This window comes from Saimiri boliviensis, chromosome 2 (genome assembly GCF_048565385.1).
Source record: "Saimiri boliviensis isolate mSaiBol1 chromosome 2, mSaiBol1.pri, whole genome shotgun sequence".
In the NCBI taxonomy this organism is placed as follows: Eukaryota; Metazoa; Chordata; class Mammalia; order Primates; family Cebidae; genus Saimiri; species Saimiri boliviensis.
In genome coordinates this window covers 199888096-199901018 of record NC_133450.1, presented here as the reverse complement: position 1 = coordinate 199901018, position 12923 = coordinate 199888096, and the positions used below count along the sequence as shown (strand labels likewise).

At 41.1% G+C, this 12923-nt stretch overlaps 1 protein-coding gene across 7 annotated transcripts in view; it reads right to left on the bottom strand.

Moving 5' to 3' along the window:
• Positions 1 to 12923, bottom strand: part of ZNF462 (zinc finger protein 462) — a 155520-nt gene that overhangs the window by 36048 nt on the left and 106549 nt on the right. For all 7 annotated transcript variants that reach the window (XM_010335992.2, XM_010335993.2, XM_003925254.4 and 4 more), the window contains exons 8-9: positions 6965 to 7232; positions 4980 to 5116 (exon numbers count right to left, since the gene is read on the bottom strand). In XM_010335992.2, the coding sequence (XP_010334294.1) occupies positions 4980 to 5116; positions 6965 to 7232 (405 nt within the window). The remainder of the gene's footprint in view (positions 1 to 4979; positions 5117 to 6964; positions 7233 to 12923) is intronic.

Below are 12923 nucleotides of genomic sequence, written 5' to 3'. Positions count from 1 at the left end.
AACTGTTATTATCAAGGTAGGATGGCCAAACTGGGCTGTCCAGTCCACAGGGAGATCTGCACTACTGTTGCCTTCACACAGGTTTACTTGGAAGACAAAGGAGCTTTGGCTAAGCTGGTGGAAGTCATCAGGACCAATTTCAATGACAGATAGGAAAAGATCCCTCATCACTGAGAAGGCAAGGTCCTTGGTCCAAAATCTCCGGCTTGCATTGCTAAGCTGTAAAAACCAGAGGCTAAAAAACTTGCCACTAAATTGAGTTAAATGTACACTGTAGAGTTTTCTGTACATAAAAATAATAAAAAATCACCTTAAAAAACCCAAAAACAAAACAATGCTGGCATTTAGTGGGCATTCAATAAATATTTGTTGCATGAATGAAAACATACCAAAGTCCTACCACTGACTTCATCCTTGAAACAAAAGTTCAGGGCTTAATTTTTCCCTAGCTAAACTCATCAAATCATGGCCAGTTTCACCAAATGTTGATCTGACTTGAATTCCTATTTCCTGAATGCAATGGGTCTACCACTCCTTTGCTTCAACCTTTGCTAAATTAGTATTCAATAAGTGTCTCATCAGTAACCTGACCAGAATTTGTCCTGGCTTCCTGTCTGTTTACTGACTGAAGTTCCAACTTCGACGTTAGTATCCAAGCGCTTTGTACTTTGGCCAGAACATACTTCTCTGGTATGCTTCCCATTCTCTTCAGGACCTTGGAAATGTCTAATGCCATTCTGCAAACACATCTTGCTGACACTGACCTCCATGGTTTATTAAATTGTCTCTTCCCTTGTGTAGTGGGTTGAAGAGTGTCCCCCATTAAACTTAAGTCTACCTGGAACCTCAAAATGAGACTTTATTGGGACATAGGGTCTTTGCAGATGCAATCAGTTAAGGCCACACTACATTAGGGCCCTGAATCCAATGACTGGTGTTCTTATAAGAAGAATGGAGGGCACAAAGAGCTACACACAGGGAAGAAGCCACATGAAGATGGAGACAAAGATGCAAGTGATGCAGCTATGAGCCAAGTGGTGTCAAAGAACCCTGGGAGCCATCAAGAGTCAGAAAGAGGCAAAGAAGGATCCCTGTCTTGTGCCTTCAGAGGGAACACAGCTCTGCCAACACCTTGATTTCAGATTTCTAGCTTCCAGAACTGACTGTGAGAGAATGCATTTCCATTGTTTTAATCCACACAGTTGGTGGTCACTTGTTACAGTAGCTCTTGGAAAACTAATGTACCCTGCCTTAAGTCTTCTCTACCTGTTGAAATGTTACCATGGCTCAGTTTGAAAGCCACCCCTCTCTACTACAAACACACACACATCACTCACTGTCTTGTCTATACTATGAACATGCTCATCGCCTTGAGGTGAGTGGGTACTGGGTCTTATGTTCCCCATTTTGCCCGAAGACCTCCAGCCCCTCTGATAATTCTGTCCTTGGAACAAGCAAATAATGAATGTTTGCTGAACACATGAGTAAACAGCATACTCTTTTCGCTATGACCAACATAAATACCTGATTAGTTCACATTCAGATTTCCCATGAGTGAAGTAGATTCTCTCTCTACTTAAATATATCCATTTATAAAGACAAAAAGCAATGGAAACTCTGTTTTTGTCAGCAGTAGCTCTGTCTCTGGGCCAGTTCAGAAGTTGGTTTTCTTGCTTTTCATCCCACATACTTTAATTAAGGATTCAGAAAGTTCTTGTACTGTGGACCCAAGAGATCAAGGATATTTATTCATGCCCAGAGCCAGAATAAGACAGGTGCAGAAGAAGCCACATCTTGTTGCTTTGAGATCAGCCTCAATTCAAAACTGCAAGGCAGACACCCAACCCTGTCTCTTGACTTGTCAAGGCCAGCTTCCCACTGAGCTGCCATTTTGAGTAGAGATGGACACCAAACCCAGGCCAGGACACAGATGGTAGGCACAGCTGTCCTGAAGCACTCCACTGCCTGTGGATCCGTGGTCTTCCCCTCTTGACCTCCAGCCCCTCTGATAATTCTGTCCTTGGAACCAGCTACCACAGCTACTAGAACACTCAACCGGGTTGACACTACCTCTCCCAGGGGGAGAGAGTGATGCCTGGTGGTTGAAGGCAAGAGCTGTGGGTCAGACTAGGCTGGGTTTATATCCCAGATGGACTACTTATTAGACATTGCATCTCCGTCAAGGTGTTGGCCTTTCTGAATCCATTTATTTCTTCATCATGGGGGATAACAGCCATCTACCACATAGGGCAGGCGTCCCCAAACTTTTTACACAGGGGCCAGTTCACTGTCCCTCAGACCGTTGGAAGGCCGCCACATACTGTGCTCCTCTCACTGACCACCAGTGAAAGAGGTGCCCCTTCCTGAAGTGCAGCGGGGGGCCGGATAAATGGCCTCACGGGGCCGCATGCGGCCCATGGGCCGTGGTTTGGGGACGCCTGACATAGGGTTTTGTGAGAATTCTATAAAATGACATTTTGCAAAGCACCTAGTACGGTACCTGCTACCTAGGTAAGCAACTGGCAATAGTTACCATTGTTGTTATTATTAATGTTGTTATTATTACTATTAATCCTCAAATGCTCATGTTCATTTCAGATGGATGTTTTCTGACCTTGATAAGGACTCTGAAAATGATCTTTACAAGTAAACAGAAGAGACCACAATTAACCAGTGACAAGTAATGTGATGAGACATGGGATCAAAGGAATGGAATGGACTCATAGCTTCACTGGTTACCAGTTAGGTGACTCTGGGTAAATGATTCCAGCTCTCACGGGCCCTGCAAAACTTACTATTGTATTTATGGTGGGCACAATATGCACTATACATTATACATCGTTTCTTCAGGAGAACCCACTAGACAAATTCCTCTAGGTTCCAGTGTCTAGGATTCCTGAAAATTTCCTGAACAACATTTCAAAAAAGGCTAACAAGCTCTTAAAACCTCATTGCTTCTGTGGTTTTCTTTTCTACCGTGGTAGGCAAGGAATCTTAGGGCCAAATCTGCCGCCCACTATGAACAAGTGCGTGGCACCTCACGGTATCCACTGGGCATCCAAACTCCCAGGTGGCTTTTTAAGACTTAGAGGTGAACTTTCCACTAGTTTTCCCTTATTTTGCATTTATTCCAATTACGTCATTTGTTTTTTAATCCTATACTTCTGCACAGAAGTCTTTAAGATATCTTAAAACCTTTGTGAAATGAAGTAGACAGCATTTCATTAAATTTAAAAAAAAAGTAGTTTGTCTCAGTCTCAAGTTTCTCATGCATAAAATGGGAATACGAGTAATAGTATCCTTCATGATGTTGCTGGAAGATGAAGTGACTGCGTGTAAGCGGCACTTTGTGGAGTGCAGAACGCTATGGGAGTATTTGCAGTCTTCGTGTTTAATCTCTCTCTGCTTCCCCCTTTCTTGTGCTCTCAGCTCAGGGAGGGAAAGTCACTGAGCTCGTTAGGCATCAAAGCTCTGTTCCTGCCAGGCAGCAATATGGGAAAAGAAAGGAACCAACCACGGAAAGTGAAGACTCACCGTGTCTGTTTGCTCGGCAGCAGCCCTACTGATGGCCCCTTACCAAGCTGTGATAGGGCACAGAGCCACGGAAACACATGGGCTGGAGGACCGGAAGCCAGGTGATTGAGGCAGAACACCAGGCGGGAACACTTGGGCCAAGAATTCCTGCCTAAATGTTCCTACACTGCTTCTCCCAGCTTGCAGGTGAACATCCTGGCCAGCAACGATCACATGTCTCATTAGAGTGCAAGGGGGAGGAGGGAAATCGGCACATGTTAAATGTCCAGCCTTCCGCTGAGTTTACACAGACAGGGGTGAGTATGTCACAAATGTATTGGCCAAAGGCATGGCTCAGGGGAAATGTGGGATGTGTTGCAAATGCTCCCCAAAGCCTCAGCATTTCAGAGTGAGTGACATCTCAGCAAGACAACCGATGACACTCATTGCTTTTGAGGCATATGTGACAAATATTGAAAGGCTAAGAGGCAAAGGAAGGAAGATTGGAGGGAAGAGGAAGAAACGAAGGGATGGAGAGAAAGAATGAAGTAGATGGAAAGATTAGTAGAAATACCAATCAAAATTGCCTGTGAGCACTCTAGTAATCTTCTATCCGCCTGTGGCTTCAATCTTTTCAGAACAAAGCAGATTCTACATAAACATATTTTTCCTTCCAATGCAGAGGAAGCCTGTTGTTTAACTATGTTTTAATTGGCCAAGGGTAAATGCAACTCAAAGAAAGACCAAAGTGGACTTAAAAGAAGTATCACTGTTTATCAGCAGAAACCAACATTTATGGAACAGTCTTACTGCATCCATTATGAAAAACCACTGGACACATCCATTATCTCATAGGTACAATCATCTCTTTCAGTGGATAGAGAGGTTAAACATAGTTAGATCTAAAACCAGAATTTAAATCCAAAGCCCATGGATTTTTCTAATTATTATTAGAATATATGATATAAACTATTAGAATGTATAACATACATTATTTTAAAGAATTCTCTCTCCCTCCAACCATTTCAAGGGAAGTTCCACGTTCTGCTTTGGAAATCATTTTGGTCTTCTTGAAAGAATCTCTCACAACCAATAGAGAGCTCTTCACATTTGCTTTTACCTACCCATTTGTTTTTTGTTCATTCCGTCTGTGCAGTCTACATAAGTCTGTGGGTGGCAGAGTTTTCAGAATGTACAAATCCCCCATGCTGGGAAGCCCTACAGAAGTGTTCACTGCAGAATTCACCACCTTTGCCTCCCTCCAGGTGGAGGAAATACTCCCAGCAGGAAGGTGTTTTTACCCTGTTGGCTGTCACGGTGGTTATCACCGTGGTTTCTTGCTTGAAGATAAGGTGAGGAACAAGGAACAGGTGCTACTGCCACTCTGAGAGAGGATCCCTAGAAGGCCATCCCTGTTGCCTGCCCACCCTGCCCCGCATCCAAGAAAACCAAGTTAGAAAGGCTACCTCGGTGCAGCACGATGTGGTCAATCATGTTGCGCTTGTATTTGGTGTGATAGAGACAGAGAGGACAGCGAAGATCTTTGGGGCCCTCCTCAGGAACCGCCGAATGCCCAGCCTCCACGTGCATAGTAAAAGCAGATCTAGGAGAAAGGTTGGGGAGAGAGGTGATGCGTGTGACCAGGGATCATTGCATTTTCATATTTCCTGCTGGCGAACCCATTATATGTGCTGAAGTGTGGTTCTCCTGCTTGTGGGGCTAAAAAAAAAAAATCTGTTAATCATGTTTATTGACCACTCAGAAACGTCACTAAATTGATATCTGAACACTGTCAAATGGTGGTAACTTCTTTTTGGAAACTGTGCCACTTGGCTGGGTTCAGAGCTTAGTTTGAAAAAAAAAAAAATCTCCAAACACTTTATTCTTAAAAATTAAAAACTGTCTATTAAGAATATGAAGACAAAATCCCAAACAAGGAATGATTTTTCATCATGTTTGGGAGGAGAGAGACTATTTTAAAGCTAGGTTGACTTACAAACTGCCTGTATAATTCTTCACAGGTAAGTGGGGCAGGACAAGTTGTCCAGGAAATCAATCATCATGATTGATGGTTAAGAGTTGTACCACCTTAAAAGTGGAATGGTACTGCTGCCTCTTCCTCCATCCTTTTCAAATCTTCAGAATTTGCAAAGCCTTAAATGTCTCATTAAAATGGATAAAACCAAGACTTTAATGGGCAGGGGCCCCTTCTAATGAACCCAAGTGCTGCTCTCCGGAGAAAGTGTCTGTCTGTCTGTTGGCCCTTGCTATCTGGGTCCTCTAGACTTCTCTCAGTACCAAATAACACATGTATTTATCTGAAAAGTTAACTGGAGCAAATTAATAGAGATAGAACACATATTCCATCAAATCCCAGCTACTATGATGCTGGTGGAAAGGAGACTTCTTCCATCTCGTCTTTTTCTTTGGACATGAAGCCTACTTTCCACAGCCTCTCTGTGTGAAATATGTATTAAAGTAGTCTAAGGCTTAGATCCTGATTACAAAAAAGCAGAAAATAATAGCTTTATAATATCTAATGCAATTTTATTATAATAGCTTTCTATCTACATTATTACACTTATTAGTGTTTGCTTTGTGCCAGATACTATTCTAGGCACTTCCAGATACACTGGTTCATTTATTGCTCACAAGAGCTCTATGATATACATACTAGTATTATCTTTATTTTATAGATAAGGAAATAGGAAGACAGAGAGGCTTAGTGACTTGTCCAGAGTCACCCAGGTAGTCAGGCTCCACACCCTACACCTGTAACCACTAACCTAAACACCATCTCCCAGGATGAGATTCAACTGCAGAAGTTTAGATTACATCATAGGAAGCATTCCATTCTTTAACTGAGTTCATCAATTCTGTCATCCACAGAAGCAAGGGTGACTACGGATTCTCTTTTTCTAGATTGGAACAATCTCTCTAAGATTGTTCAAGTGTAGTCTTAGAAGTGCCGGGGTCTTGATTTTCTATATATCTTTCAACACTATGATCTTAAGAATGAAAGAATTTTCTGTCAGGGGAGCAGGGAAGACACTACTGCCGGATGTTTTCTCTCTTGACTTTGACTTTGCTTCCAAGAACATAATTTTTTTTTCCCTCAAAGCTAAAAAAAGGAGAGGAGGCAGTTCTCTGAAGGGAAACACCACTCCAAGCATGGGAGGAAATCATTTGCTTCAATTTCACACTGCTTTGGAGCCCATGTGCTCCAATTTTAAAACTCACTTGTTCTGATCTAGCTCTTCATCCCTTCCCAAATCCCAAAGCAGTCTTCTGAAGCTAGCCCCCTTCCATGAAGCCTGTATCTACTCCTACATCATCTGCATGGGCAGGGCCTCCCATAAGCTCCGAGTAGGAAAGTGTAAGGGAAGCCTGCTGTGAGGGGTGGAGCAGGGGCAGCCACCTTGTTTCCACAGCTGTTCATTACATCACTTACTTAAAGCCTGTATAAAAGGAGCAGTCTTTGCACTTGAAAAGCTTCTTCCCACCATGCTTGTCCCGGTAGTGGCGCCTGATGCTCTGGATGTAGCCGGAGGAGAATTCACAGAATTCGCAGTGAAGCACGGCTTCGGTTTTCTGCTCAGTGCCAGCAGCGGCCCCAGAAAGAGGCACAGGGCTAACACGGCTGTTGTTTCTTGCCAGGGCAGCTGACTGATAGTGGTTCAACTGCTGCTGAACATCTGGGGGCTCTGAATATGATGAGTCTGTGAAGAGATGGGGAAAATGACACAGGGCACAGAGACCAGAGTCGAGGTTTGATGCTTGAAAACTCCTGACATCAGGTTTCTTTTCTTCCTCCAACTTTACTCAGGTACAACTGACAAATAGAAATTGTTTATACTTAAGGTGTGCAACATGATGACTTGATATATGTATGCATTGTGAAATGATAACCACAATCAATTTCATGAACGTATCCATCTCCTCACAGTTATCGTTTGCAATGTGCAGGGAGCACACATAAGACCTACTCCCCAAGCCAATTTCAAGTAAACCACACAGTATTATAAATTACAGTCATCATGCTGCACACTGGATCCCTGGACTTATTAATTTTGTAACTGAAAGTCTGCAACTTTTGACCAACATTAGTGTTTAGTTTTTTTGTTGTTGTTGTTTGTAAGAGGGATGATGATGATTCCATCTTTTATCTTCATTTTTCTTCTACAACACAGATTTGGGGAACGCATGTCGGGAGGAACTATCACCACTTTTAATCTGACTTTGACGGCTCATGGTATTTAAAAATAAAATTTTGAGGTTAAAGGTTTTAAAGCATAGGAAGAAAGTAAACTGTTTGTTTGTTTGTTTTTAAACGAAATCACAGCATGGCAACAGGTTGCTACAGAATATCCCTCTTTGTAGGTGAGATAAATAAACCCACATAATGTACACAGGAGTCTACACAAGAAAAGAAAGGACATGATGCAACATCTCCTCCTTTGCAGCCCAGATTTATTCAAGCCAACCAAATTAAAAAAAAAATCAGTCTTTAACAGAAATGCTCAAGTACAAGGCACTCACACAAATATAAAAATGTTTTATGCCTTCACACTCAAGTGATTTAAATTTTAAAATATAAAAATCCAATAGCGTTCTCCTGGAATGGATGTTTAAAGCTTAGTCAGCATTAAGATGGAGATTTATTCATAAATCCCATTAAAATGAAATTCCAAACAAGTTTCCCTGAAAGGTATTTTAAAGTTTGCGATTCTGAGGAACACGCTGGAAATGACAGGCACAAATCTTAACCCTGAGAAGCTTCAATCGTATGTGGTGGAGAAATCTGATCTAGGAGGGAGGAGGGGAAACCTCGGAGTTTCTTCTTTGAATTAAAAAAAGAGAGAAAAGTAAAAAAATAAATAAATAAGGAGGTTGGGGGAGAGAGAAAGTAAAAGGTCTTGAACCTTTTTCCAACATGCTGCTTTCAGTGTGGAGGTTAGAAATTCAACAACATTGTCCTATATAACCTACAGCTGCCTATGAATGACACAAATGAAGTCCATGAATACCACACAGATGAATTTCAGTGTAACTTTCCTTGAAAAGAAAACAAAGGGCTCTTTTCTTAAGCCTTTCAAAAAGCAGGGGGGAAAGGGGATAGAAACTGTACAAGCCTCCTCCTGATTTGATGGACACTTAATTTTCCAAAGCATAATTCCCTAAGGCAGGACATGGAGGAATTCTCTAAAACCCATATTTGATGAAACCAGCACCATCCATCCCGTCAGCCTCTTTGAACAGGAAAACAAAAGCAGAGCAGCCTCCCTGATTGCTGGGCCACCGCCTGTCTGCAAAATACTCAAATATCTTCCCCTTCTTGTTCTTCTCCCCGCCTCCTCAATTCATATTCTTCAAGATTGAGAAGAATACCCTTTGGAAATTGTAAACAAACCTGCCACACACACAAAAATGAAACAAAAGGAAACTTGAACAATCTCTCCAAGCCTCCATAGGTTCATTACCAGGTGTAAATGGAAGACAAAGGAAGAAAGGGAATGACAACTGAATTCATTTTACCCAGTTCTTTTATCTCCTTTTTCTTTATTCCTCTACCCTAGCTGATGAACCCACTCTGGATCACAATAATGCAATTGTCAACTTCTCATTCTTTCTTTCAATAGCAGGTTTGTTTACCATTTCATGGATTGTTTGAGATGTTTTCTGTTTAAGCCCTCAAGTCTAGTTTCTGCTTGAAACACACGCACAATGAAGCACAAAACACACTCCACCTCTCTTGGTATCACAGCCTTGAGCTGTAAGTTGAGCACTGCCAGCCAGTATCTCCAGAGAGCTTCCATCCTCTTGGTAATGTCGGTCCTAGTTTGCACTCTTAGCTGTGCAGAACAGAAGTTCTATTACCAAAAAGCCAAAGCCAGGTCCTGCTGGCCTGTGATCTGTCCACCATCCACAAATCTACCCAGAGACCGAAACAAATAACCCAAGTCATGATCTAGGTACTAATAAGGAGTCACAGTCCCCTCAACAACAAGGCACATCCCCGGATCTCCCAGATTAGTATGGATGCTAGCAGTCATCTCAGACACCAGGTGCTTGACATCTTCAGTCCCTTTCTAGTGAAACTATAAAGAAATGAACAGCTCCCAGCCAGATGATAAGCCAGATGAATGCACCTCCCACACCTTCCATCCACCCCCAACTCAACACATGCACTGATCTGTCAGGCAGACCCCCTCCAAGGACCCCAATCTCTTTTAGTTAACACATTTTTATCTTGTCTCTAGGGCCTACTGCATATTATTTCATCCACCTCAAAAAACAAATTCTAAATTTTAACTCTGGTATTTATATAGTACGGAAAACCTGAAGAAATAAAAATACAAGAAGTCACGGAAAAAGCCTTCCAAGAAACAGAGGCTCATCACCCTTCTCAAATGGCAGTGCAGAAAGAACAGCTGATGTATCCATGTCATAAATTCCTTTTTTTTTCCCTCATGGTGAAAATCAGATGGACAGGTTTATTGACAAAAATAAACAAGTCCAATCATTTATGATACATGTGTAATAATGCCTAGGTTACAACTTTTTGGATTTTTCTTAAGGTTTTACTTTCCTCTTTGCTGCCAACATTCTCAATTTCGCTCTCGCTCACGTGGAATTTGTGAATAATGTAGGATTTTAGCACTTTGGGCACTAAAGTGATAAAGACATGAGTGTGTATCATTCCACCAATCCTTAAAAAGCCCACTTGCTAAGCTACATAAAATTCCTGTTTGTTCATGGAGCATTGGCCTGAAGAGCAGGAAGGAGGTGGTTTTGTGCATAGGTTAGAAAGGCAGACTGTTAGCTACGAAGGGTATGTCACATAAGTTAAAAATCATCATTAAGACTATTTTCTTTCATTTTGAGCTTAAGGAAAGAAAGGTTAAAAATATCCCTGTGTTGGGAGACTCAGACTTCTGGTCATGGGGAAATACAGCAACTGAATCACATGGATGTGAATTCAGTGGGAAGTTCTGCAGCCAACTGCGGCTCATACAAATCACATCTTTATCACCTGTATTGCCGGTGGTATCTACAATGAAACCAACAGCAAAGACTAAGGTGGTCCACCTTAAAAGCAGGTCATGGCTTAGCATCATCATACACTGCCAACCAACCAACCCACTCTGACACATGCAGTTTGAGAAAAGAGTTTTATTCTCTGACTTGTGACTTTAATTACATGCAAAGTTTTAGAAATGAAATTATAATGTGTAATTATAGTTATAAAATAAATTTAATTAAGTTATACGGAGCTCTCTCCAGTTTGTAAGCTCTCATAAGAAATGAATTAAAATCAGGATCAAGCTAGAATTTTAGCACTGATGGTCAACGTGCCTATAGGATTTAGAATTTGTTCAGAAGCCAGTAATTAATTCTCAGATCTATGGTGTGCGGTCTAATTGGGTTTACATCTCAATTTTACCAATGAGGTAGCTGAAGCTGAGGATGGTTGGTCACACAGATACAAAGAAGCAGGGGTAGGATTTGAACAAAGACCTGTCTGATTATAAAGTCTGAGTCTTGTGTCTTAGGCATCTGTACTCAGTGGTGACCTCTAGGGTTCTCTGATACAAATCAGGGGAGCCAGAAAGAACATGAGAATTCTCTCAGCAATAAACACATAGTAGAGAGGAAAGGGAGAAGGTGATAGAAAGAGGTTGAAAGAGTTAAGAAAATAACATTAGAACAGATGCAAATGATAACAGAATAGACAGAAAATAACATTAAAATGAATAGGGAAGAAAACACTAACATTTTGAAGCATTATGAAAAAAATAAAGCAAGACTCAAAGAAAAGAAAGAGAATATCCAAAATTTCAAAATGCTTATAAAAACAAAATAAGGGACCACACAGGAGACATTTCTAGAAGCATGTTGTGAAGATAAGCCCTGCAAATACGCAGAACTGGAAACCTGTCTGTCTAAATGTCATGCTTTAGCTAGATGCTTGATGAATTGTCCTTAAATAATAACGCTCTAACATTTCTCAAGGGGGATTTGGCTGGGAAAAGAAAGATACACAAATGCAAATGAGAGATGGGTGCTTTTTCATGGCTCTTGAACAGCTCAGGATTTCAAACCAGGTAAGGGCTGAATTCCCGAGGGGACATCCTAACTCTCTCATTTTTCATGTTCCTGGAGAAACTGGAAATTTTTTTGCTAATTCCAGTTCTCCAGAATAACAGTTTGAGTTGTTTCGATTTTCTTCCCTTTTTTCTCCAAAACTTAGCCAGCATAGAGACAATCACAAGAAATTTGACTTTATAAAGGCAAACGACAAATAAATGGACTATAAGCCCGAGAGAATGAGACTTTCTTGAGTATTCACAGTTCCGATTCCACAACATTTAGTTAACATGATCCTAGTGCCAGGCCATGTGCTGGCTCTGGGGATTCAAAGTCAAAGCAGAATGAAAATATAGTCCTTCTCCATGTCTAGCAAACTTACCCCACTGATTGAAGAAATAAAAGAGGCAAAGAGAACAAATGAATAGTAACAGGAAAGAGCAGTTATTGTAAGATTAAGGAAGACACAAGGAAGAATAAGAGTCAATTGGGTAGCAAATTGTAGGAGCTGCAGAGGACAGCCCCTTGCATGCCCTAAGTGATACAAAGAGGAAGCTGTACCAGAGAAGTTTTCTGCAGTTCTGCATAAAGAACATGAGTGAGGGTGAAAGGGAGCAGAAGTACCTTGGTGCCACCAACTACATTTAATTATATTTGAGCTAGATTTTCATGCAGACTTGGAAGACAGGCTTGTTGGTCAGTGTGAATCAAGTACCAAGAAAAAAATAAAAGACAAGGAATTTTAGGTAAGCAAATTTTAGAGGTAGCCAAGGGGCAAATGATTCAATTATACCCATTCATTCAGCAAATATTTACTGAGCATTTAAGTAAATAGGAGAGACCCTGCTCTGGGACAGTAAGACTTGAGTCCTGATCTCAGGCAACTCACTTTCTCAGACAAACATGTAAATAATTGATTGTAATACAATGCAAACAAAATGTTCTTATAGAAGTATTTATAGAGTCAGGAGAAGGAAGGAGTCAGCAGTACCTTGTAACTGATACAATGTGGGAGTGAGAAAGATGGAGAGGGGATGTCAAGAGAACTATGAGTGTCCATTAATAAATATAACTAGTATTAATTAGTGTGTTAATTAATGAAATCAACACTAGGCATGCAGCTATCCAAATGTTCAACCCACTACACCTCCACCTTAAGTCATACATTTTGGAGAAACTAAATAGAAATTCAACAACTACATTATTATCACAATGAAAAAAAAATGACTTAATTCCCCTAGGGTAAAGAAATGGGTCTGAACAGAAAAACATGTACATCAGAGGGTGGGGTAGGTTGTGTAAGGGACAATTTAAAATTGCCA